The sequence below is a fragment of the Tenrec ecaudatus genome, chromosome 13 (genome assembly GCF_050624435.1).
Source record: "Tenrec ecaudatus isolate mTenEca1 chromosome 13, mTenEca1.hap1, whole genome shotgun sequence".
Lineage (NCBI taxonomy): Eukaryota > Metazoa > Chordata > Mammalia > Afrosoricida > Tenrecidae > Tenrec > Tenrec ecaudatus.
In genome coordinates this window covers 59,564,369-59,591,922 of record NC_134542.1, presented here as the reverse complement: position 1 = coordinate 59,591,922, position 27,554 = coordinate 59,564,369, and the positions used below count along the sequence as shown (strand labels likewise).

Sequence of the window (27,554 nt, the reverse complement as noted above, 5' to 3'; positions counted from 1 at the left end):
CCGTTTTTAATGGATTTCTAGTCAACATCTACCTTCTTAATCAAAAATGTCCTTTGCCAAATAATGATTTCATTCTACCATCTGTGCCTTCTATAAAATGGAAGTAATACTGATGGGTAAAGTACCGTGAAATCACAGGGCAACCAAACACCTTGGAACTGCTGTGAAAGCTTATCTGGCCTGGATGCTGACAGAAAGCACACTATTTGTTTTTTAATCCACTAATTCAAATCCCGACATAGAACCTAATTATTGCATGTTCTATTAAGACTTGTTTCAAAGCCCAAAGTCCAGAATTATAGACAACCCTGAAAAACAAGATCTATGTAAAAATTAAGAATCCAAAGATCAAAGGAGGCAAAAGGGGGATTAGCTAAGTAAACAAACACATCTACCACTAAAGAATGGATGGCCCAACAGAGTTACTAAAGACCCCAAAATAGAACCAGGTAAAATGAAAGCAATTCTTCCTTTACATTTAAATATTCGATGTAAACTATTACTCATTACAGATTCGGGTGTGGGGGACGTCTAGCAGTAAGAAGTAAACTGTGACTAGCTTTCTAACCAACTCGGGATCCAAGCATTAGAACTGAAGCAGGAATTGGATGTATTCTCCTGCTTTCAGGCACTAGGAAATGAGACAAAATAGCTGAAACAATAGTTTCCAACATTAAGCCACACATCTGCCAGGCAGGACTGTGGCATTTTTCGAAAAATGTAAGAAGCAGGGCGAGCTTACAATGGCACCAGCTCGCTCCCGGAAGGGTATTTGCAGACTACAGGTACAGGGCTAGGGGTGGGGACCCCCAAAGCCTGAGGTCTCCCTGAATTGAGAAGGCAGAAATCAGATTCCTGGGAGGTCTAGATGCTTCGAACTTGTGAGACAGAATACCAGATAGGAGGGAGCAACCTAGAGACAGAAATCCTGGGCTGGGGAAGAGACTTGGATGATATGTCTATGTCCCCACACCTGAAAGGGAACTTCCTGAAGCCAGGACAAGAGCCACAGAAAGAGCAGCTTGAACAGATCAGAAGTAGCTATGCCTGTGCTTTGAGACTCACTTGCTAACTGCGATGGAGCCATCTCCCAATTATACCTAGAGCCCTTATCACGATGGCGTCAAACATTTAACTTTGGTTCCTGAGAGAGAATCTGTAAGCCCTTGAGATTGCCCCAGTGACTGAAACGTCTTTGATGAGGTCCCCAGACCACACCTAACATTTTATGCTATTCACTGCTTCTTTGGTGGGGGTGGCCGGGTGAGAAAGCCCCAGTGCATGCTGCCAGCTCCCCAGGAGAGGCCAGTGGCATCAGTGGGGGAGTGAGATGGGGGTGGGCGGTGGGGAGAACCGCATCAGGGTAATGGAAACAAGCCTGGGAAAGGTGGCCCAAGGGCCCCGGAGTTGTGAGCACTAGTGTTGTGAGCACTTAAGAGGGAAGCTCAGGAGTTGTAGGTGGAACTGAGTGCTGGGGGACACACAAGCCCATGCTGATGTCTCATGCCTTTGAAGTCTTGGCAACTTGGGGGGCGGTGTCCTTCAAATTTGTGAAATGGGACCGAATGGAATGGGATTAATTGAGTTCCTCCATTCAGCTGGTGGCACCAGAGGACTGGGAAGGATTGTTTGATGCTGGAGTGGGACAAGTGGGGTTGCTAGCCTCAAGCCTGGAGGCTCTATGGGGGAAAGGCCTGGCAAACCATTTCTGTGAAACCCAATGGTGCAGTTCTACTCCATAATACATGGGTCTCCTGCGTTGAACTTGACTCCCTGGCCAGGGGCTTAGAATTCTGCGTTAAGAAATTCTACTTACTACAGTCCTAACATGGCTTTGATCCGTGGTCCACAGGTACCTCGAGTCCAGGAACAGCTGCCTCTGCCTCCTTTTAGAGCAGTGGCTCTCAACCTTCCTCATGTCGCAACCCTTTAATACAGGTTTCTCATGTGCTGACCCAACCATAACATTACTTTTGTTACTACTTCCTAACTGTCATTTTGCTACTATTATGACTTGGACGACCCCTGTGAAAGGTTGTTCGACCCCCAAAGGGGTCACAACCCATAGGTTGAGAACCAGTGCTTTAGAGTATCTTCTCCATGGTCCTGGAAAAGTGGATCTTTAGCAGGGGAGGGGCGAGACCAGCTGGATCTCCTGGAGTCAAGTGGATACCTCCATTCCCTAATGCGTGCCTTGGACCAAAAATTAAAAAAGTAGCCCCCCAAAAGCCATTTACCAGAGAGCTGGTTCTGACTCAGCTGCCTACAGGGTAGAGCAGAACTGCACTGTAGACCAGATGGCACAGGGCTTCCCAGGCTCTAACCTTACAGAACCAGACAGCCGCATATTTCTCCACGGAACAGCTGCGGAGCTCAAACTTCTAAACCTTTGTTTGTAGCCAACTACTTACCCCCAGAATCCCCAGAGTTCTCTAGGTGCTGAAGTAAAGAAATGTATTAGCTACCATTGGTATTGCTAATTTTTCTAAGGGAAGACTCATTTGCCCTACAGCTTTCAGACTCTTGCTAAAAGGCCTTGGGTTACTCCTACTCTTGATTTTGTGTGATCCCGTAGCAATGATCACAGAGTTTCCCAAACCCAAACTTACCAAATCAAAACACTTTTAAATGCTTTTCAAAGAGAACATAATGTGTCATTGTAAAGCAAGGAGCATATTCAAAGTATTCAGATAGTAAGTATATTGTAGTTCTGAGTCACCACTCATATAGCAACATTCATGGCAAGAGATCCAAACCAAAGTTCAACGACAGCCAGTTCTAAATCCATGGACGAAGTCCAAGGGCTACAGGTGATTTTGAGGCAAAGGCCAGGTAACCGAGTGATGATGTTCTCTAACATAAAATGATCATGATGTCTCTAAAGTAAACCAGAGACATATGTAAACCATATATATATATATATATATATATATACACATATATATACACACACACCACATATATACCATATATAGACATAAATTTTATATATATATATAAAATCAATTTTGGGTTCATACTTAATTCTTGCCCCAATCTAAGAACAATTAGTTCTTATGACAAGACCCTGTTTGATGGTTGCCTTCATAAAGAGATCACTGAGGATATGGGTGTTATAACAATGTGTGGTGAAGAAACGTAATGGTACCCAGCTATCAGAAAGAATAGTGTCTGGTATTCCCTTATGGAAGGGTCGCGGGAAGGAGAGGAGCCAGTCAGGGTGCAGTATAGCAACGATGAAACATACAACTTGCCTCTAGTTACTAAATGACTCCTCCCCGCCACTATCATGATCCCAATTCTACCTTACAAAGTTGGCTGAACCAGAGGAGGTACACTGGTACAGATAGGAACTGGAAACACAGGGAATCCAGGATGAATGCTCCCTTCAAGATCAGTGGTGAGAGTGGCAATACCAGGAGGGTGGAGGGAGGGTGGGTTGGAAAGGGGGAACCGATTACTAGGATCACTACATGGGACGGGCCTTCAGTGACTCCCCAGTGCAAATTGGCTAGAAATAACAATAGCCCTAAATCAGATGGTGAACACTGTAAAAGGGGAATTTAGCAAATATGACCGGACTGTAAAGTCACGTAATATGATTTTCCTATGGTCTCCATGTGAATTTACTCTAAACTTATAATACTCTGCTTTCTGTTAGAATGAGGTCTTTATCGATTTTGAATGGACATTGTTGATGGATCCCTATCTGGTGTAGGCCCTAGTCTTCAATGATTATCTGTACAGGGAAACTGGAATCGATGGAAATACAAATATAATAATGAGTTTGATGATTTTCTGGGGACACAGAGCTAGAGGGCAGGGGAAACGGGAAGTCAACATCAGTGTGTAAAAGAGGAGGGGGAGGAAGCTACAAATTGATTGTGATGATGACAGTACAGCCTTCCTTGATATGACTAAACCTTTGAATTGTATGATATGTTAATCATAGATCAACAAAAATGATTGGGTTTATTAGTAACTGGGTGTGGAAGTTATATAATCTGGTGTCGACTTGAGAGTGAAGGGGTAGAGTTTAGCCTGTCAATCAGGTCACAGCTTGATGACCTCATTTGGAGGCGCTAGGGAGATAAATAGCTCATCGGAGGCCAGACTTACACTTCCTGCTTCATCTTCCTGCTGACAAGACAGGTAGAGCTACACTGATGGAGCCAGAACCCTGGAGCTGGAGGAGCCACGTGGAGACCCAAGCCAGTGCTGAGTTGTTTCTACCACCACTAGATCTACAAGAGTTTCCACCTACTGGCCTGTGACCTTCCTGCTTTTGGAATCATTTCATGGCTGTATGAGTCTAAAGAAGAATGTATGGATTAGTACCGGACATATGGACTAATATTGAATTTTTGGACTGGGCTGGGATATTTTCTCAATATTCAATTGCTCTTTAATATAAAGTTCTCTATTACACACATGAGTCTCCCTGGATTTGCTTGTCTAGTCTACCTGGACTAACACACTGGGTTTATCCCTTTTGCATAAATCTCTTTGTTTCTTTCTGTCGAAATGGGAGCCTTGTCATTTCTTTCTTGTCATTTCTTTCTAGTCAGTATCTCTTCCACCATCTGTCCTGCCACTCCCCTTTATTTTCCCATCCTTGTTTGTTTATTTTTCCCCACTGAATTATTTTCCTTTTTCTCAATTATTTTCCCTTCATTCTTCTCATTCCCACTTAACTCTAAGCTCATGCAGATACATATAGTGAGCATACACTTACTGAGCATGCTCATAAAATGCTAGCAACTGGTTATGAGCATGGGATTCAAATACTGGTTTTGCCATTGATTGACCTTGTCTGATGACTTAACCGCTCTGTATTCCAGTTACCTTATTCATTAATAGGATGTGTCCTATACACTGCTCCAAGAATTGATGAAAAAACATGCCTAAAGCTAATCTTAACCAGTGCCCGACACATGGTGAGTCCTCTGTAACTGCAAGATAATTTAATCTATATCACTTTTACTTAATGCATCATGCATGTCATAAATAAAAAGGAATTCTGGTACTTTTCTTCAAAATGGGCAAAAAAGGGAATGAATAGGACCAATGCTCATGAAATAACAGGCAGGAAGAAACTCTATTGAGGTGCTAGAACATAAGGAGCATTGTGATATAAGGCTATTTTCTGTTTGTTCGTTCACAGTCTTTGAGGCTTAGGGCTCAGAATATGGCCTCACTTTCTGGATGAGCCTTCCTGGGCTTAGAGTCAGTGTTGACCAAAAGACAATAGATCCTTGTAAGCCATGTTGTAATGCATCAAAATATCAAAAACAGGAAAAAAACACACAAACTCATTTCTCAATAGGTTGTGGAAATTGTGAAAAAGCTTGTTGCAGTGAGGAAGAAATAGACTTTACTCACCTGTGGGAGTCGACTTGGCTGATCAATGCCTGCCCCTTCTGCAAAGCATCAGCTGTGCAGTCTTTAATTTCTCTGTGTAACTCCTGATGCCTGACTGCCAAGGCAGGCAGACTTAAACTTTCTGATTTAAGGAGCTTAAGGTAAGCCTCGACTCTTCCAAGAACATCAAATGCCTGCCAAACAAAACATACTTTCATTCTCAGCATTTCTAGTTTAAAATTTACATCCATGCGTGCACAAAACACTAGAGATGAAGCCAGGCTGTTCAATGTATTAGCTGGATTCCAACTAAAAACCACCACCTTCATTGTGAAAAATGACCATGCACTGTTCAAGGTTACATTAAGGAAAATGACCCTCACTGAGTTCTGCAGAGAGAAACATCAACACCAAAAAAATTGTCAGACTAGTTTACTCTGTTATAACTGTACAGAACTATAGGTTCGGGTTTGTTTCAGGTGCATTAGTACAATATACAAACAATGGAAGAGATGTTTTTAAAGTGTGCATCAGTCTTTTGTAAATTAAAGTCCGTAGTAATCTCTCGGGATTGCATGGGTCCCTTTAGCTGACAGATGTGACGGAGCAGAGGTCGCAGGAGCTGTGCGTCCAGCTGGGTTTAGGATATAGCTGCTGACCTTCCTAATCCGGGGACTTGACTAGACGGGAAACCCGAGGGCCACCTACCTACGGATTCCTCACTTAGTCTTTTACCCCAGATTTGATTCATTACCAATGGAGCATTGTGAGCATATGCCTGATGTTGCTAAGTGTAGACAATGGTTGGAGAACAACTTCCCAAGGGAATTTACCAATTTTAGCATAGACAATTCACCTAAACCAGAAAGTGGGATTAGCAAGGGTTGGAGAATCACAGGGGAAGAGGAGAAGAAATAAAGTAAAAGAGAGGTGGAAGAAGTCAAAACAAACAAACAAATGAAAAGACAACCACACCACAAACAATGAAGATATCAAAAATTCCCAGGGCAAAGAATACGCGGCCTTGAAATTTTTGAAATTGATCCTAAAGAAGCACAAAGTTTTTTTTGCTCAAAAAATGTCCTGTGCTGCCTCAGTAATGAGGACTAGATCATCGCTCAATAAGACTTTACAGAGAATGTAGTCGATGTCGTTCAGGAGAACAGTCAGAGGTGGATGGATGATGACGGCACTGAAGGATTTGGAGAGTATGTGATTTTGAAATTGTGCTTGTACATAATGATCTAAACTGAAAGTTGAGATAGTCCAAGAAAGGGAGACTCATATGTACATATCCTACAGTAAAATCATAGACGATTCTCTTTTTTGGCATGACCTCTTGCTCAAAATGAGGCTGTTTGGATTTTGGTTTCACTCCACTGCCAAAATATAATAAACAGGAGAGGCCATCACGCTTGCACCTGAAGTAAAATGTGATAACAAAATATTCGTTCATTTAAGAAAAGGCGTTTCCTCAATAAATTGTCATTTGAACTTGAAATACTATGGGGAATTATTTTGAAAATTACTAATGTGTTTTTCCCCTTTTCCTTTAGTTTAAGACTCTGGTCTCCTCCCTCTAAGACATCTGTCTTCAGAGGGGATTAGAATTTGATTCTGGGCAGTGCAGAGGGAAAAAAAAACCCATGTGCTTTTTCACTTTTTACATGCAAAATAGGACTATGCAGGAAAAAAAAACTAACAAAAACATAGCTTCCCAAATAAAGATACTGCTTTGAGAGGAGATTTTATTTTCAAGTGTTTTCAAGGAGATTAAGTAAATTGACCAAAGTGGCCTTCCTCCTAAGGGGCAAGCTTAGATTGGAACCCCACTTACCTAGCCCTGCGGTCTCTACTCTTAAACTCTGGACTATGGTGCCACGTGGCAGAAAAAAACGACAATATGAAAGCTTTAGAAATGAGTATCAAAGGGATATGAACCATTGAGTAGAAATGGTAGGACTTTTAAACTCAATGTTTGTGTTAAAAAGGTGCCTTTTCCCTTCTTATAGGTGAGGAGGATGTAGAAGGTAGAGAGACTTCTCTTATGCAAGACTATGAAAACAACAACATATTACTGAAGAAACTGTGAGCCTGAAGAACTCATTCTTATACGAGCCCTCCTCTTTCCAGAGGCTGGCAGCCAAATCAGATGGAACAAGATGCTGATGTTTCACTCGTACGTGGTCTGGATTACTCCCTCAATCTTTCCCTGTTTCTAGAATTTTGCTTTAGAGTTTAATTTTTTACTGCTTACTTTGCATAAAGTGTACTCTCATCTTAATGTAGGGTGAGTTTTTAAGTCAGTACCTAAAGCAAAAATTACATTGGAATTCCCTTCAGTCACCATTAAAAGTTTAACTTATAAGGTTTACCACTCATAATCCCTCCTATTTGCATGTGGGGTTGATAGGCACTTAGCTGGATGAAAGGAAGACCTGAAGGCCAGGTTTATAGGTAGATGGCAGTCAGTGAGTTTGGTTTTGTCAGGCACCAGACCTTTCCTCTTTTAAAATAACCTCAAATATCGAATTTGCATAGAAAAATATTGGAGAATTCAAAAATACTTTTTATTGTCTTAATATTAAGTCATTGCTGCCTTAAGTATGTTTTGTTTGCTGTTTTGAGAATTCAACAAAAGAAAAATGTAAATGTAACTGAGGCATGATGAAGGGGCAAGGAGTAAGGACTTGGGAACTCTGTGCTGGCTGCTACTCTCAGTCTTGATGAATCTGGACGCACCTTTGAAGATCCACTGGTAAGAGCTCAGCCACCTGCTGTCTGTCACTTGTCCCGGATGGGCATTGTGGCCTGTCTGAACAGTGGTCACTCAATACCTTCATCTCTCATAACTATGATGTCATCGTCATAGGAAGATTCTAATGCCACACATACATTCAGTGCGTGTGTGATGCGACTCCACCCTATTCTTGAAGGTTTTTTTTTTACTATTTTTGAATATTACCACTGAAATATTATGTTCTAATGGCATAAAAATAAATCGAAGGGCCAAAGTTCACTAGAAGCAACTAGATATACCAAAGACCAAGATCATCTAAAATTTAGGATTGAAATAGTCAGACTTTCCTCCAGAGCAGCGGTTCCCAACTGGTGGGTCACAACCCATTTGGGGGTCAAACGACCCTTTCACAGGGGCTGCCTGATTCATAGCAATAGCAAAATTACAGTTATGAAGTAGCAACAAAAATAATTGTATGGTTGGGGGGTCACTACAACCTGAGGAACTGTGTGAAAGGGTCGTGGCATTAGGAAGGTTGAGAACCACTGCTCCAGACTTTTTCTGCATAAAAGATTAAAGTGTTCCGGAGGCATTTACTAACTCTATGTTCTATGTATCCCATTTAATAAAGGCATGGCCATATAACGGAGGCAGGTTACTTTATTCCTTCATGATTCAAGCGCATTTGCCGAGTATTTGCTACATGTAAGGTGGGCTAGGTGTTGCAGGAGGGCTTGTTCCTTAACCATGCACATAGCCTGACTCTAACGGGAACAAGCTACAGTCACAGATGTGTTTCAAGGAGTTTATACTGTAATTGTCTGGATCATAAGCAGGAGTAAAATGAGTGTCCACACAAAACGAGATTTCTCCCTCTCTCCAGGTTTCGTTTCATGGTCCCTGGCTTTGGGCAAGAAAAAGAGTTAGCAACTACATTGCTTCTATTTTTTAAGACTTTTATTTGAATCACTTTTACTTTTGACACAAAGATAAATCAATCAATCAGTCTCTCTCCCCTTTCTCTGCCTGTTTCTGCCTCATATTCTGTGTCCTTAACAATTTCTCAGGGTTCAGCCATGTCTACTTGTCCCTCATGGTTATAGTTTGACCCTTTATTTAAATCAGCCTTTTAACATTAATTACTCTTATTCTACCCAATTAGGTTAGCCAAGCTAGAATTTGTTGGGGAATTCATGGACCAATTCCAGAAATAATCTAAGTGTTATTGCCCCCACTTAAATCTACTCCCAAAACAGCACCTCCAAGACCCCAATCCTTGAGGAACCCAAAATAGTGGGCTCAGCCAGGGAAGACTCTGTTCTACATATGATGTGGGGCAGGTTATCTCTGGCAATAAGACCGCTGGACTCCTTTGGAATTAATGATTCCTCTTCGGTATCCCTTGCCATGCCCCTTTCTTACTTTAAACCCACACAGAGGGCAAATAGAGCTTTTCTGGTGGCACTGGAGAAAGCAGAGAGACAAGCTCAGGAGAATAGCTTGCCTCTCTGGATCCTGGAAATCCTTCACCATTTTCACACAGCACCACTGAGTTCTTAGGCAGAAAAGGAGACGGCAACTGTGTTATTTTAGAAACGGCTTTGGAAAAAAACAAAGGGGTTACTTGGTTTTGTTCTTTATGAACCTAATAAAGATTTTTTGCTTTTCCCCTTATTAGGTACAAGATCTGAGGTAGTCTGCATCAAATCAGATAGAGATGGTATCAGACCATGGTACATCTTATTCTTTTAAAAATCATCTAAGGGACTATTAATTTAAGCAAGAAACATAACCCAGGCAGCCAAGTTTTTTTTTTATCTTTCTGCTTTTGACAGAGATGTCTAGTTAAGAAATAATGTGTTTGTGTCTTGGCTAATGTGAAGAGAATCAACATTTTAAAGAACAAAACAGAATGAAACAGCAGAACTTTGAAAAATGTCCTCTCTTGTGTGTATCCAGAGGCTGAAGGACCCTTCGGCCGGAGGCCACCTGTGAAACTACAAAGATGGGCTCCGTATTAAACTCAGCTTCTCCCTAGAGCACTGGCTCCTGCGACCTGCGGAGATTTGGCTTTCTCCTAAATTCAGGTTTTCGGAAGAAGGGGTGCTTCGGTTTCTTTACCTCAATACCACTGGAGATAATTTCTGTTAGCTTTCAGCCTGGCAGACTGAATCTTCATCCAAGCCCTGCCCAAATCTGCCAGATCTTTCCAGTCCTAGAAAGGTGGGTGCCATACATATTTGTTGGTCCCCGCTGCTGATGCTCCTGGTCCCCCGGGTGGTGTAAACTGGAGGGCACTGCTCTTTATTGCTGCTCTCCCTATTCGTGGCCTGTCAGCTGTGCCTGCCCCACAGGATGCCTTTCCTCTGACATCTTAGAAGAGTCAGGCTGGTTACTGAGAGGGGTTTAAAAAGCTCAGCTTTTAAGGCAGGTGTCCTTGCTGTTGGGTTTCCACTCAGTACAGCAAGCTAGAAGGAAAAACAATGGAAAGGATAAAGGTTGGAATGGAAAGCACCATGCAGCCAAAGTATTTTATCAGCTAGAAACAAAGGGAATTGATGTTGCACGTCTCCTACTTCCTCAGAGATGAGTCCACCTTACTGCTGTTCTTCTTCGATGATGTGTAACGGTTATGGGTTTAACTTCTATACTACCTGGGACGTTAGGAGTTTGAAACAGCAGTTGGAGGGGTGGGGGTGGGAAGGCATGGGATGGCGCTTTCCACACCCATAAAGAGTACAGTCTTGGAAACCCACAAGGGCATTCTACTCGGTCCTAAGGGTCACCGCGAGCCACAACTGACTTGATGGCAGTGAGTTTGGTTTGGGGATTAGATGCCATTGAGCCGCTTTGATTCATAGTGACGCCATGTATGAAAGAAAGAGACACTGTCTGCTGCGGTGCCAGTCTCAGTCTTGCTGGACTATTTGAGCACATTCTTGCAGCCACTGTGTTAATTCTCCTCACTGAAGAGCTCGCTCCTTTGGGCAGACCTTCTCCCATAGGGTCACTGAGTTGGAATCCACTCAATGGCAGCGAGTTGGGTTGGTTTTCTCCTAAGCATGATGCCCTTCTTCAGGAAATGGTCCTTCCTGAGAACATGCCCCAGGTCCATGAGATGCAAACTCACCATCCTGGAGTCTAGGAAGTGCTCTGGATGTACTTATTCCGAGGTAGATCTGTTTATTCTTCTGGTACTCCATGGTATAGTCAATATTCTTCACCAACATCATAATTCAAATGCATAGATTCTTCCGTGGTCTTCCTTAGTTATTGTTAATCTTTCATATGCATGATTGAAATACAATAGCTTGAGTCAGACTTTAGTCTTCAAAATTACATCTTTGCTTAATAATCTTGGGAGAGCTCTGGGGAACAGATTTGCCCAGTTCAGGACATAGTTTTTCTGACTGCTGCTTCCACGAGTGTTGATTGTGGGTCCAAGTAAAATGAAATTCATGACAACGTCCATCTCCTCTCCATTTATCATGATGTTGTCTGTTGGTCAAGTTGTGAGGATTATTTAAGTTGAAATGTAATCCAGCTGCAGGCTTTAGTCTTTGATCTTCATCAGCAAGTGCCTCAAGTCCCCCTTCTTCCTGAAAGCAAGGGGGAGGGGAGGTTGTCTTCATATCGAGAGTTGTTAGTCAGTCTTCTTCCAGTCCTAAGGCCATGTTCTTCTTCATAGAATTCAGCTTCTCAGGTTATTTGCTCAGTGCACAGGTTGAATAAGTACAGGGAAAGGATGCAACTCTGATGCACACCTTTCCTGATTTCGAACCATTCAGCCTGCCCTAGTTCTCACTGAATGACTGCTTCTTAATCTATGTACAGGTACCATAGGAATACAATTAAGTATTCCAAAAGTCACCTTCTTTGCCATTTTATCCATAGTTTATTATGATCCGCACAATACAATGCATTTGCATAACCAATAAATACAAATGAACATCTTTCTGGTATTCTCTGCTTACAGCCAAAATCCTTTTGATATCAACACTGACATCCTTCCTTCGATGCCCTCTTCTGAATCTGCCTTGAGTTTCTGCAAGGTCCCTGTTGACATACTGCTCCAACCAATCCTTAATTCTCCTTACTCAAATGTGACTTGTTGCATTAATGACAATTTCCTTGAGTGTTATTCTGTTCAATAATTTCCTCATTCTGCTGGATATCACATTTCTTTAGGAAGGGCACACATACATATGTTTCCAGTCAGTTGGCCAAGTTGGTTGTCTCGATTTCTTGTCACCGAGGTGTGAATGCATTCCATTTGGTATTGGCATTCTGTCAACGTGTAGAGCCTTAGTTAATGTTCCTGTGCGGGCCATAAGGTTGTCAGTGGCTGACTGTTCAGAAGTGCACCATTTGGTCCTTCTTCCTAGTCTGTCTTCCTCTGGAAAGTCTCATGGACGCTGTCCACCATGGATGACCCTGTGGGTATTTGAAATAGCAGTGGCATTGCTTCCATCATCATGACAATGTACAAGCCATCACAGTGCAACAAGCTGACATTAGAATGGTGGAGTCCATCCTAGAAGTGAGTAAATTAAACCCAACATGTAGGATTTCAGGCAACAGGCCACTGTGCTTATGATTTCTGATTTCTCTTATATATTATTTGCATTGTTATTGTTAGGTGCCATTGAGTCATTTCTAATCCATAATGACCTATGTACCAAAGAATGAAAAAACACCTTGTCCTTCACTAGTCTCACAATTGTTGTTTTTTAACCCATTGATGCAGCCACTGGGCCAGTCACCGTGATGAAGGATTTCTTTTTCAATGGTTTACTACTTTACCAGGCACGGTGTCATTTTCCAAGGACTGGTCTTTTCTGCACAAAGTATCTGAGGCAAAGTCTTACCATCCTCTCTTCCAAGGAGCATTCATTCTGGCTGTAACCCATCCAGGATAGATACATTTTTCTGGAATTACATAGTACTTTCAATTTTTTTTGCCAACACCATAAATCAAATACAGCAATTATTTTGTAGTCTTTCTTATTCAATATCCAACTTTCGTACTTATATGAGGCAATTGAAAACACCGTGAGTTAGGCCAGGTGCACCTTAGTCCTCAAAGTGACATCCTTGCTCCTCGACACTTTAGAGGTTGATCAAAATTATTTTAGGATAATAAATAGACATTTCCAATGGGGAAAGCGTTTACTGTTTCGTAAATTCAACAAAAATGTATGGATTATGTGCTTCTTAGATTTGGGGGTGTGAAAATGAACAAAAAATTTAAGGCATTTGAGTAGCTCCAAAAACAATGAAAAAAAAAAAAACTCACTGTTTTCATGTAGTGTGGCGGGAGGTCAGATGCTTACAGACATCCTCCCTGAAGGCAATCATCGCCAGACTGCTGTCTCGCCCCACCACAGGGGTGGGCCTGCTCCCTGCTGCTGGAGACATTGGACTATTTCCCCCTGAAGCTTGAAACCATTAGCTTTGTTCCTGTAGGTGGGGTTTACACCCTACTGATAATGGTTCCTATGGAGATCCAGAGAACAGGTCAAAGCTGCCATCCTAAATCTAAGATCTGCCCATCTTGTCACATGTATACCCCCAATCCCTCCTCTTCCTATTGCGTGTTTGTCCCTAGACCACCCCCTCTAACCTATAGTGCAAACCCTTCCTGTGACACATGTCTTTATCTGTCATTAGTGGGCTTGCATGCCCCAAAGGCATATAAGCCTGGGTTAGCAATAGAAGCCTCACTCGCTTGTCTCCCCACCCCCCCCTCAGCTCCCTCTCCTCCAATTTCCCTTTCCCCTTGTCCTCCTTCCCTTCCCCCTCTCTCCACGTGGACCACCAAGCGGGGCTGAGGTGAGCAATGCTACCATGAAATGTGTCTGACCCCATTATTGCAATATCTTTTCTATCTCATGCTCTTGATGATTTTGATACAATATATTTACATATCCCAACCATACAATTGTGCTTACTGAACCCAAGATTAGTGGTGGGGGGGCTGGCTCCCCCCAACTCATACTACTATGTAGATTTCACAGTGCCTGTATATAAGGTTTCTGAGGCTGAAAATCTCTCCAGAAGCAGAAAGTCTCAGATTTCTTCTCTAGAATGGCTGCTGGGTTGCATTGCAACCTCTGACCTGACAGTTGGCAGACCAATGGAAACCCATTGCGCCCCCAGCTTAGCTAGTTCAGTATTAAATGAATATGTAGCAGCAAAATAATGGCTAGTAGTCCATGAATGTTTAGCTGATCTATGTAGGAGCCGTGTAGTCGTTCTTTTACAACAGCACAATGACTCTTAGAAGTAAGAATAATTAGTGTTCCTATGTTACATATAAAAAGCTAGATGTGCAGGGAAGTTAAGTTATTGCTCAAGGTCATAGCGCTCTTAAATAGCTGAACCCAGATTCACACTCATTGGGTTTAACTCCACAATCCATCCATTTGCTCATTGTTATTTTAGCAAAGTATCAAATTACTAATTCGTTTCTTAAATTTAATAGCCAACAATTTCATTTATTTATGCACACTCCAATGCTAAAGATTTTGTACAATTTATCACAAATTACAAGATACACTAGAGATAGGTAGAGACTATTAAGTATATTTTAGAAAAAAGGAAATTCAAATTCAAAAACATAAATTGATTTTTCACATATTTATTCAGTAGAGAAACAAAATTCTTTGAACACACTGGGTTGCATTATAAAAGTGACTACAATAAGGAATCAGCAATTAATTCCACCTGGAGACTTGAGATGACATATCTAGTAGTGTAGGTTAGGTACTGAGCTACTACTATCCACAAGGTCAGTGGTTCAAACCTACCAGCCATTCTGAGGGAGAAAGCCAAGGCAGATTGCTCAGGTAAAAGTTTACAGTCTTGCAAATTACTTAGGTTCACTTTGAGCTGGAATTGACAAAATGGTGGTGGATTGTTTGTTTTCTTACAATAGTATCCTCTATGTACATTGCAGTGTAGTCTGTTTTAAACTCAGTGGTTTGTAATCTTTCACCACTCTTAATGTTTCAAATAATTATTGTGCATCTATACAAGGAAGACCCTCTTCCAAGTACATTTTTATATTATAAAGTAGGCAGAACACAAAATAACTGAGCTTCTTGTTTCTTACCATGCAGGAAATTAGTCCAGCAAATATATATATATATATTTATTTATTTATTATAATTTAAGCCAAACTCGATTCTGACTCATAGCAATTCAGAGAGTTTCCAAGACTGTTTGTCTTTGCCGGAGCAGGCAACCTCATCCTTCTCCCATGCAGGTTGTGGGATTGAACCACCAAGGTTGCAGTTAGCTTAACCCACAACACCACTGGGGCACTCACTCACGCTCTCTCTCTTCCCTGTCTCTTTCTTACTCTCTCTCTCTCTCTCTCTCTCTCTCTCTCTCTCTCTCTCTCTCTCTCTCTCTCTCTCTCTCTCATTTTAACCCAGAAAATACAAGTAGATGGCTATGTCAAAGGTTAAGGATATTTTTTTCTGTAATATATTTAAAATTATTTACCAACATTTACCAAATGTTTGCTGCGTTTTGCTTGAAATGAAGGAGCCCTGGTGACGTCTGAGACTATGTTTGGGGCTGTCACCACAAGGCCAGCAGTTCAAACACTGCCAATCGCTTTGAAGGACAAAGATGAGGCTTGCTGTCCCACTAGATTTCAAAAGTTAGCCTCGGAAGTCCACAGGTTCAGTTCTATTCTGTCCTATGGGGTTGTTATGAGTCAGAATGGTCTCCAATGCGGAGTTTAAACAGCCTGACCCCTGAACTCTCTAAAGAAAGGTTTCCAAGCCCCGTGGAGTTAGTATCCCCGCAGAGAGAGGGAGCATAGGAGCAGATGAACTGAGGAGGTTTGGCTAACAGTGAGTTTTCCTGATTAAATTCTTCAACTATCTTCACAGAGATCAACGTTAGATAGAAACACCTTAACATGCTATTCAAGACCTTCTCGACCCCTCCTCCCACCCTGCTTCTACACGACCATTTCTCTCATCATCCTTGGATTACACACTAAATCCCAGCAAATTGATTCTGAGACTCCCCAAATATGGAACAACTTCACACACTCCACGTTTATCTAACCCTTTGGTCTTCTTTCTAAATGTAGTTCAGCAGTCACCTCCTCTAGGAGGTGCTTCCCACATCTGCACCTAAGATGTACCTATTTTGAAAATGGTGGAGTGGTATATACGAGGTGGCTTCAAAATATTTGCAGAAGAATGCTATTATTTTAAAATTCCATTTTTCTATGAACTTTTTGAAGCCCCCTCATATACATTTTAAAAATGGATCAAATTATCTTGCCTGATTGCTTTCATCTGAAAGTGATGTTGCTATAAACGCTACTGTTTAGCACCGTGTAAATAGCTTGTGACAGTAGCATCTGCTTTAGAAAAGACTTAAGTCCTCAGCTGTGCACCCTGGTGCAGAGAGCTTACTAACTCAGTCAGCTACTAACAACTGCAAGGTCAGCAGTTTGAAGTCATCAGCCACTCCACAGGAGAAAGATGGGGCTTCCTATTGTTAAGATTTACAGTCTCGGAAACGCACAGGGCATTTCTACCCTGTCCTATAGGGTCGCAATGAGTCAGCATTGACTCGATGGTGCTGAGTAAATTCTCAGCTGTGCTGGTGGAAGCAGTGACAGTCTTTCTATGTCAAATTGCTTCCATTGTATTTCTTTGGCGATCTCAGATGCTGCTTCACCTTTGCTTTTAAAGATGACAACCCCAGAAACGAGGCCAAGCTGATGATACAGGTTTGGCCTCTGTCTCCTCTACTTGTGTTCTCCAGTGAAAGTACATGATTTCAAACAGAAAGCATGGATTTGAAATTTGGTGAAGCTTTACTTGAGCTTTAGGTTCACTCATCACCGTTATGAAATACGGATTTATTTATGGTTTGCTCAAACCACATCTCCTAAACAAAACAAGAAATGCATTTTAAGCAATCAACAAAAATTAACCAGAGGTTCCTTTTTCCCCATGGACGTGCTAGAAATATAAATACAATCATTTATAAGCATGAAGAATGCATATGAGAGGAATGAAAGTGAATTCATATAATGGGAATTATGTCTATATTTCATGCTCTGTCCTTGAAATCCTTAGCAACAAAGGAGATTTTTTCTTGAGTCAGCGATCATCCAGTGTTGACAAAGCCCCTGCTTGTACTGGTTGCTTAAGGGATTAACTAAATAGAAGGACTAAACACTGTCCTGGGTTTGTCCAAAGTTTCTCTAAGGAGTTCTCTAAAATGTTGTCCAAGTAGTTTGTCTATAAAGAGAAGAGAGGGCTAGCAGGTTTCTGAGACAGCCCGATGTGGCAGTCTTACTTGAATTCTAAGGTCCTGTGTCCTAACAACGCCACCTGCTGCTCGCGGCCACAGGCTACGGACATGCGCACCGGATGAGACACATTGGGAGCCATGCTGAAACTTTAACACAGTGGTTGTCAACCTGTGGGTCATGACCCCTTTGGCCATCAAAGGTCCCTTTCACAGGGGTCGCCCGATTCATAACAGTAGCAAAATGACAGTTGTGAAGTAGCAACAAAAATAATTTTAAGGTTGGGGGGGGGTTACCACCACATGAGGAACTATATGAAAGGGTCTCAGCATGAGGAAGGTTGAGAACCACTGGGTTAGAGAAAGTGTCCCAAGAATGCACAGCCCTGCCCCCTTTCCATCGGGGCCATTTCTCAGTGTTGTGTTTATAGTTAGCAATTTCAGATTTGAGGTCATCTCCCTCTCCCCTCTCTCTGGCTTGCTTACAGCTTGCTATAAAACAGTGGGTTCCCCAAGCCTAGGATTCCTCCCCTAGAACACCACGCTCTGCCAGTGCAGACTCCTACGTGAGTCCAGCTGTCATGTGTTGATGCTCCAGTTACTGCTTGTGCTGAAAAAGGTCTTTCATCTCTGACCCAGAGATCAAGTACCTCTGTTAGCGTCCATCAAATGGTGGCACGTTAACTTGTTAGCTGGCAAATAGGGTAACATCTCAGATGCCACGTAATTCTTAACAGCATGACTTCACACAGAAACAGGATGCTTACATTAGGCCACCCCGAGTACTGAAGGTACAACAACGTGAATTTTCAATTGGAGTCAATGTTTCAGAGGTAGATAATTGACTATTTAAATTTAAAATGTTACTCCACTAGGTAAAACAGAAATCTGAGACTAGAAAAAAATAATTACAAGGAATTTGAAATTTTAAAATCCCTTAAGTTGAATTTTAAAATCCAGGCCTTTATAATTAACTATAATTATTTCTGGGCATTGTAACAAAATTTGAGTAATGTGATAAATTTTTAAAAAATAAAATTTAGGGATTCCATAATATAAAACAAACAGGAAACGGTTTACAACAAATTTGAAGAAAAGTTTCCTTATTTAGTTTAAATGGCGTTACAACATAAGTTCCTCTTTAATTGCTTCTTAACAATATGGTAAATAATTCATTTCAAAATGTCTGCTTTTCAAACTCCATCTTCTGCTTTTGCTAAGGAAAATCTCTCCATGTCCTTTCACATAAATCCTCGGATCTGAATTAGAAATGATTTCTTTGAGACTTTGAAAGGGATTGAAAAAGTCCCCACCTTTCGGAGCGCCACTTGGCTGCTTGCAGAGAATGCTGTAATGCTTCACTGACCTTATTCTAATGTGAATGGCTAGCCTCTATGGCATTCACGTGATTACACCGCACGATGTAGGAATCAGAAGGGTCTGGAGTTAAGTAACATGGTTTCTCTTCCTGGGATCTGCCCAGAATTACTTTGAGTTTGCGAAAACACCCACCCACCTTGTTCTTCATTTTTTAAATTGCCATTGTAAGAAAGCGTGCTCTCTCTACCTCAAGGCTCTGGCAAGGTTCCAAATAATGAAAACAGAGAGGGGGAGGACATGAGAATGAAAGAGAGAGAACACTACATTTTGCAAGGCTCTATATAAACGATGGGATTTGTACTAGAAGCATTACATTATTGTAGCAACATATCCTGACCTATACTGCTTCCTTTAGAAACCACATTCATTGACTGGCAGGTAGCCCGACGGTATTGTAGAATGAGGGTCGAATTGTGGTTGTTAGGTAATTTCATGTTGACTTGAAGATATAGAAAATGTAGGGGTGGCTTTCAACCTGTCAATCGGGTCACAGCCTGTTGATGCCTCCTTGTGAGTGTGGCCTTCTTATCAGGAGGATCCTGGGCCCCTCCCCTTCTCTCTCTGCCTTCACCTTTCTACAGGTGGACCCTGGTTGCTGTGAGCCCTATGATGCATCCACCCCCATTGGATCCACACAACTTTGCATCCGTCAGCCTGTGATCATCTGCATTCTGTGTCGTTGCATGTGGCGGCACGAGTCTGAGAGGGACTTAAGAACTAGTATCAGACTACGGACTAGTATTGGACTTATGGACTTGATCTGGACTGGGCTGGGATGTTTGCTTGATATAAAGCTCTCTCTTACACATGTATGACTGTCACTGGATTTGTTTCTCTAGTCAAATCAGCCTAACCCAAATTTATATCATGAGGCCCCTTTATTTATTTGAGATGAATTTATTTGTCACTAAAGACTCCAAGTCCAGTTCTGTTTTACTCCTCTCCCCCCTTTTTATCTTTGATGCAGTATATGGTTACCCCCTCCTTCCACGAGAAACACTACAGTGTGGGCCCCAGTGTGGCCCGCAAGTAGAACACTGGCATCGCTAGCTCGAACCTTCCCCACAGGTGTAAGTGTCAAAGCCTGGTCTCTTCATTTTGAGAACCAAATAAGGGTCATGACAGAAATGCGTTTGAAAGCTCTTCTTTGCTACTATCAGTTTTGAAACTCAATGTGGAGTCTCCACCTGTGGAAGGCACAGGTCTCTCATTGGTCTGTCCTAAATGCAATCAACTTGACCTCATACTGACCTTGTTGGCACTATTGAAAAAACCATTCGCCTTTTTTAACCAGCTTTCCCTTTCCACCATAAGCTGACGAAATTCTTCTTGGAGCCGGTTGAGTTTTTGGTTCGAAAGGTGTAGGTGCTCTTTCTCCACATGGTCCTTTGAGAGCAGGATCCCAAGCGCTTCACTCCTCAGCCTCTCAACAGCAGAATTCCATTCCTAGAAGAGATTAGGCTCTTTAGTTTACTGGACACTACCCACCCTTTGCACTATCAAATAAGCTTTGGAAATCATTTGGATAGGTGTCCTCACCCAACTCACTGCAATCAAGTCAATGCTGACTCGGAGGGACCCTATGGGATAGAGTAGAGCCACCCCTGTGGATTTCTGAGATTGTACATCTTTATGGGAGTAGAACGCCTCCTCTTTTCTCCTACTGAGCAGCTGGTAGTTTTGAACCGCCTACCTTTTAGTGAGCAGTGCAGCATGTAACCTACTAATATATAGGAAATCAGTCATTGGAGTTCAAACCATGAAGTAGCGGGTGCAGTGGTTACATGTTGGGCTGCTAACCTCAATGCCAGTCGGTTGAAACCACCAGCCCCCTGTGGGAGAAATGGGGCATTGATTCCTGTGAAGAGTGACAGCTCGGAAGCCCACAGCGTCAGTTCTATCCTGCCCTGCAGGGTTGCTGTGAGTCAGAACTGACTCGACGGCAGTGAATTTGGTTTTTCAGCTGGAGTATCAAGATGCAGATAAAGCAGAAAGAGGATTTGAGAAGTGGTGAAAAGCATTGTGATCATGATATTAGAAATCAGTGAGGAGGCTTGGAATGAGTGAGAGAGGAAGCACTCAGCTGCCTAAACACGGCACACTTCCATTTCTGTTAACTTTGCCTGAAAGTTTGGTGTGTACTTGAAACTGCAATTTTCAGTTTCTGTTTGTCTAGGGTTTTTTGTTTGTTTGTTTGTTTTCTTGTTTTGTTTTCATTAAAGATGAAAAACTAAGAAATCTTCTCCACAGCTCTGTTTCATCGTCAAGGTGGGAAGATATGTACAAGAAAGGAAGAAAAATCTCTCTCCTCATTGTTGTTTTTGTGTCTGCCCCACTTGAAACTGAAATAAAGATCTGTTATGCCCTGAAATTTTAATAGCTGTTCTGGTGCAAGCCTCCCTCCCTCCTGACCCTAAGCTCACCTCTCAAAGCTTCACTGGAACAAGTCATAAATGTTTTCAAAGAAAAAAGAAAAGAGGTAACATTTTACTTTCCATTGCCTGAGATAAAAACAGTAACTACAGAAAAGAGCACAGTTAAAGGAAACCAAACATAGGAACACTCAATCTGAACAGGAACCTAGACATTGCTGGCAAAAGGACTGAAACCAGATCCAGGTTTCCGATGACATCCCTGAGGGAATTGCAGCTGGCATCGTGTGGTCAGCACACAGAGCAAAATGTCCTTCAGACGGTGCGTTGGTTGGACTATGTTAGTTAGCGTAAGTACAATCTCAGTGCAACGTACCACTGTTGCGCCTCTTCATTCATTTCAGGAGACAGACAGTGCTACAGGCGTGGCACTGCGCCAGGGGAAATGCCTAAATGTACCTCTCGCCTCCAACAAGACATTAACTGCTGTTTTACATCACTTTCATATATACGTCCGCTAGTAAATGAGCACATCTACTTAAAGGTGTATGACTGAAAAGATACAGGTACACCGTGGAGCTCTTTTAAGTAACCATCGATGGACATTGAAAGTAAAACTTAGACATAATCTTTTCTCTTCCTCCTTCCAATCTGCGCTAGTATTGGTACAGCGGACAACTATTTTGATTGGTGGATTCAAGAGTGAGACAAGGGGATTAAAGGGCTGGCTTGTTTTTTTAGTAGAGTTATAGACTTGTTGCTTATAAATGTGACCCTCAGATGAAGATTTATTACTACAACCATTATTGTGATGGTGTCTGCATTGGCTCAGAAGAGCGCCTTGCCCAAGTTGCAGAGGTAGTACGTGGCAGAAACAGAACGGGGTCACAGGGCTGGAGGATGGGCTGCATGTCAGGGTAAGAAAGCACCATCCCAGCGTCTCCGCAAGACGCACTGGGCACAGAAGCAATGCTTTCAGGCATGCAGAGGAACGGCGCGAGTTCTCACTCATCATCTCTTAAAAGACCGACAGAGCCCCCATTCAGGGGCAGCTAATAACTGCCATGAAGTTTTTTGTAAAAATGTACGACAAATATCCTTCCCATTGCTTTCATGTTATTGGGAAAAGAGCAAATGTATTTAACAGAGCTAATGGTGCTGTCTCACACACAGACAGGCACTCACTGCGTGTCGGTCCCATTTTTCTCCCCAATAGTTCTTCCTAAGACTTGCTGGTATGAGAAAATGGGTTCTATATTTCATGTATATTCCTGTCCCCTAAAATAGCTATAGTGGTGCCTTTCCCAAAACGAGAAAGAAAAGTCAGGACCTCTTACGGTAAAGAGAGGAAAATAGGTTTCTTAACTATAGGCCTGCTCTGATTCCTTTAGGGTAACACGCCCAGAGGCTCTCCGTGGGGGTATATTGGTGTGGAAATATTGCTCACCGGGCAGCTGTCTGCTTGCTGACCATTGCAGGGGTTCATGTTCTCTGCACGCTAGGGTGTGAAACACTCACTGTCTTCGTCGCTCTCATCAGCAGGATTCTCTACTAGGTTACTTGTTTGCACAAATTTCTCTGCTTCTATTCTGTTTTGCTTTGCTTTTCCCCACCTTCCCAGTCCTCAGTCTTGCTCCTCTTCTGTGCTCATTTTCTGTCAGTTAAAAACCCCTGGGAACATGAGCCTTCAATTAACTCAGAGGAAAAGGTGCTTAAGGAGTGAGGAAACAGAAGTCTAAAACAGCACTTCATTCCAGACAAACAGCAGCATTGATCAGCACCCTGTGCTCGTTAGGGGATGGCAGTCAACACCGAGGTCCTGGGAGGGACCTAGAAACCTGTTGCCGTGTGTCATCAAAAGTCAGTTCTTGCAGGACAGACAGGGTTTTGGTTTCACATGCAACTACCACCTGGTTAGCTGCTTTACATGAATTATCAGGTTTAGTTCTTACCATTCCCCAGTGAAGTACGATGATGAATATCCTCATCCTACAAATGGGGTAGAGGGAGCCCGGAATGCAGAGATATTAAGAATTTGCTCAACCCTAATAAGTGTGAGAGCCAGAAGTGGCACTCAGGTCATTTGACTCAAGCACCTGCCCTCGGGCCCCAGCTCGTCAGAGAAGGGATGCGCAGTCTGTGACCCTCACGGCACCTGTTGCTGCTGTGGTCACTTGTAGTCGAGTGGATCCTGCCTCCTGAAGATCCCATGTTTGCAGACTCACGGGGCTTTTGAGGGTGACCTTTCAGAAGCAGATTGCCAGGCTTTTCTGAAGTGCCTTTGGGTGAGTTTGAACCGCCAGCCTTCCAGCACGTAGTCAAGCACTTAACCATTTGCACCACCCAGGGACCCCAGGGCTACCAAGGCAAGTTTTCCGTTGCTTAGGTGAAAACCTACCGAACCAGGATAAGACCTTGGAGATGATAATAAATAAGTCTCATATGACCCTGGAATTATCCGATCTAAAAGCAGACGCCTCACTGTTTCAAAATAAGCACGATGCTGCTGTAAATACAGTTTAAAATGTAAAGCCAAATTTAGGCTTAAGCTTGCTTATCTACTAAACCAGAATAACAACACTCTTCAGAGAAATACCTGTGTTCCCTAGCCATGCTCGTAAATCTGCCTGGAATATAAATTTTGCAAACAACACTAAAGAGAGATTGTTGGAGTTGAGCCAAGCCTTAGAAAACCCTCTTTAGCCTGTGCCTCCCACATGCTATGAGAAGTGCACCGTGACCTTCCAATGAGACTGTAAAGGCCTATCTCTTGCTTCTTATCTCTTTATTCTCCATCCCCAGTCTTAATTACATCGGCACGTGATCTCTGTGGGCATTAAATGAAGGTGAGTCTATTCAATATTTCTATCCAATCTCCTCAGAAAATTGGTTCTGTTTTCTCTGGGCAATCTATAGGCAGTTTGTGATGCATTTCTATATCATTTTGATGATATATTTCCACAGCTATTTTTCTTAGGGGATGTGTTCACAATTTTATGTTTCAGATCAAACTTTTCCCAGAGTCATCTGAATCCATCACACACACACACACACACACACACACACACACACACACACACACGATGGGGTACCCCCGCCCCACCAAAACGGAGGGTTTTTTTCAAAGATATGTAGTTAAATTTTTTACAAAACAACCTTCTCAATTTCAAAGTGCTCTCCATTACACCTAATGCATTTGTCAAATCTGCAATTCCATTCTGGAAAACAGTTTTCAAACTCAGCTTTTTGGATGGCTGACAGCACCTCCCTCATTTTTTTTTTTATGCGCCTCTCCTAAGTCATCAAATCGCTCTCCTTTCAACTCCCTCTTCATCTGCAGATACAAAAAGAAGTCGCAAGGAACCCGGTCAGGTGAGTTGGGTACCTGGGGTAAGAGAGGCATGCTTTTTGCCCCAAACTGGCCCACTGACATGGCTGCATGAGCAGGTGCCTTGTCATGATGCACACAGTCCCCCGTCTGCCACAAATCAGGCTTTTTCTGTCACACACTGTTACTTCATCTTTCCCGAACCTCTAAATAGAAAGCTTGATTAACAGTCTGACCTGATGGAACAAACTCCAGATGCACTATTAGCTGTTGACATTTCATCTGTTTAGAAAGTTGATGGACGTCCAGAATGAAGTTTTGTCATCAGTCGACATTTCACCTTTCTGAAACTAGAAAACCACTCATGCACTTGAGTGTTTTCCTTGGTGCTGAACTTGTAAGCTGTGCCCAACATCACAACAGTTTCTGCAGCATTTTTCCTGAGAAGGAAACAAAATTTCACAACCACATGCTCTTCTTTTAAATTGGGCTTCACAGAAAACGAGGAATGAGTGGAACTGCTTTTATGAAGAAATTCACTGTGACCAGAGAGAACCTTCCCAGGCAACACTACTGGGTGCACTAACTCAGAGCGAGTTGCCCTGCGTACCACAAAAGCTCCGCTCTGGCTAGCACAATTCCATTTGGGGGGTACCCCCTTATATACAAATATATGTATATTATGAAATATATGTATGTATACACACACCTATATATGTACTGCATGCAATATATGCAACTACATACCCCCTCCAATACATATATGTGTGTACTACTAAATATATATGTATACATACTATTTGTATACATATTACATATATATACATATATGTACTACAGAACCCCAAATATACATATGAATGCATACTTTGGGATATGTATAAATTGGTACTATGTGGTACCTATATATCTTATGTACTCAAATTATATATGTAGTTCATAGTACACACACATATATATAAACATATGTATATACATATGTATATGTATATGAGTGGGTACTCACCCCAAAAATGGAATTACTCTGGTCAGGGTGGAGTTTTTGTAGTACTCATTTTTCCTGTTAGGCAAGCATAGAGCAACTCGCTCTGAGTTAGTGCACCCAGTGGCGTTGCCTGGGAAGGTTCTCTCTGGTCACAGTGAATTTCTTCATAAAAGCAATTCCACTCAATCCTCGTTTTCTGTGAAGGCCAATTTAAGAGAACAGCATGTGGTTGTGAAATTTTGTTTCCTGCCCAGGAAAGATGCTGCAGAAACTGTTGTGATGTTGGGCACAGCTCACAAGGGCAGCTCCAAGGGAAGCACTCAAGTGCACGAGTAGTTTTCTAGTTTCAGAAAGGTGAAATGTCGACTGATGACAAACTTCATTCTGGACGTCCATCAACTTTCTAAACAGATGAAATGTCAACAGCTAATAGTGCATCTGGAGTTTGTTCCATCAGGTCAGACTGTTAATCAAGCTTTCTATTTAGAGGTTCGGGAAAGATGAAGTAACAGTGTGTGACAGAAAAAGCCTGATTTGTGGCAGACGGGGGACTGTGTGCACCATGACAAGGCACCTGCTCATGCAGCCATGTCAGTGGGCCAGTTTGGGGCAAAAAGCATGCCTCTCTTACGCTATACACCTGACTTCTTTTTGTATCTGCAGATGAAGAGGGAGTTGAAAGGACAGCTATTTGATGGTGTAGAAGAGTCAAAGAAAAAAATGAGGAAGGTATTGTTAGCCATCCAAAAAGCTGAGCTTGAAAACCGTTTTCCAGAATGGAACTGCACATTTGCCAAATGCAGTGAGTGTGATGAAGAGTACTTTGCAGATGATAAGGTTGTTTTGTTAAAAAAATTAAATACATAGCTTTGGGGAAAAAATTCCTTTTGTGGGGTACCCGTGTGTGTGTGTGTGTGTGTGTGTGTGAGAGAGAGAGAGAGAGAGAGAGAGAGAGAGAGAGAGAGAGAGAGAGAGAGAGACTGAGACTTGTCAGGCTAGAGGAATGCAATGGGGAAAATCTTAGTCGGTTTTCTCTCAGCCATTGCTGCCTGGCTAAGTGCTAAACTTCTAACGGGGTTTCCATCCCTTTCCAATAAAACATTGCCTGCCCTGGTCCCCGCCAGCAGAACTGCAAAGCCTGTCCTTTCCTGGCTTTTCAGTTTGACGGGGCTCCACTCATATCTCTGCCCCAGGAAAGAAGGGGGGTGCTGTGTTCCCGGGCTGGGTTTCTCCACAGGCCCCTCCATTACTTTCACTTCCCCTCACAGCCGTCGGCCTTTTAAACCCCACCTTGCCTATTCCATTTGCCGAGATGTGGCACTTCTCTTGGAGATCTGATTGAAAGGGAATTTTAAGAGGACTAGAGCTGACAGACAAGCAGGCGAAAATGTTCCCTTCCCTTTTTTTAGTCTTAGGTTAGATCTTCAAATGAAGCTATGGACTGGCATAAAAATTATCCAGCAAGTATTTTCAAAAAGTAAAAAATATTAGCTACTCCAATGGAAAAGAAAAACGAATTATCATTGCATGTTCTGTAAGCTTTAATTCACATTTAAAAGTGCCCTGCAGATGAGGGGAGTTTAATGGCTCAGCACAATGTGGTAAATTATTTTCATTATAAACTTGACTTCAAATGTAATTTTCAAGTGGAGGAAGAGGAGTGAGAAGCAGTAGAAAACGTATTTGTAAGTAATGGGAAATTTACTGTTGTGGAGGTTGCTAGTCAACGTCCAATCTGACGGAAGCTTGTGCTGAGTTCAGGTTCAGTTCCTGTGGCACAGTTGACTGATTCTCAGCCATCTCCTTAGATAGAGCCCATTTCTTGCTCTGTCCCTGAGTCTACAGCCCCATTTAGTTCATCACGAAGCAGAATTAACTCACTGACACAAAATCATGGAATTTTACATGATTGCATTAGCAGATGGTACAAACAAAATAGACCTGGCAATTTTAATCAGAGACTATTTGAAAGTCTGCTTGGAGAAGGAAATTTTTAACAAGAAAATGTTTGTGCTTCTGTAACGTGGCAGTGAGCCCTTGAAAAGGTGAGCCTCTGACTCTGTACAGGTAGTTTGCAGTTTGGACCACAGTCCCCTCCAT

The 27,554-nt window shown here is 42.3% G+C and overlaps 1 protein-coding gene across 4 annotated transcripts in view; it reads right to left on the bottom strand.

Moving 5' to 3' along the window:
- CCDC141 (coiled-coil domain containing 141) overlaps positions 1 to 27,554 on the bottom strand; it is a 229,118-nt gene that overhangs the window by 68,839 nt on the left and 132,725 nt on the right. For all 4 annotated transcript variants that reach the window (XM_075529468.1, XM_075529470.1, XM_075529471.1 and 1 more), the window contains 2 exons: positions 20,021 to 20,215; positions 5,383 to 5,555 (listed from right to left, as the gene is read on the bottom strand). In XM_075529468.1, the coding sequence (XP_075385583.1) occupies positions 5,383 to 5,555; positions 20,021 to 20,215 (368 nt within the window). The remainder of the gene's footprint in view (positions 1 to 5,382; positions 5,556 to 20,020; positions 20,216 to 27,554) is intronic.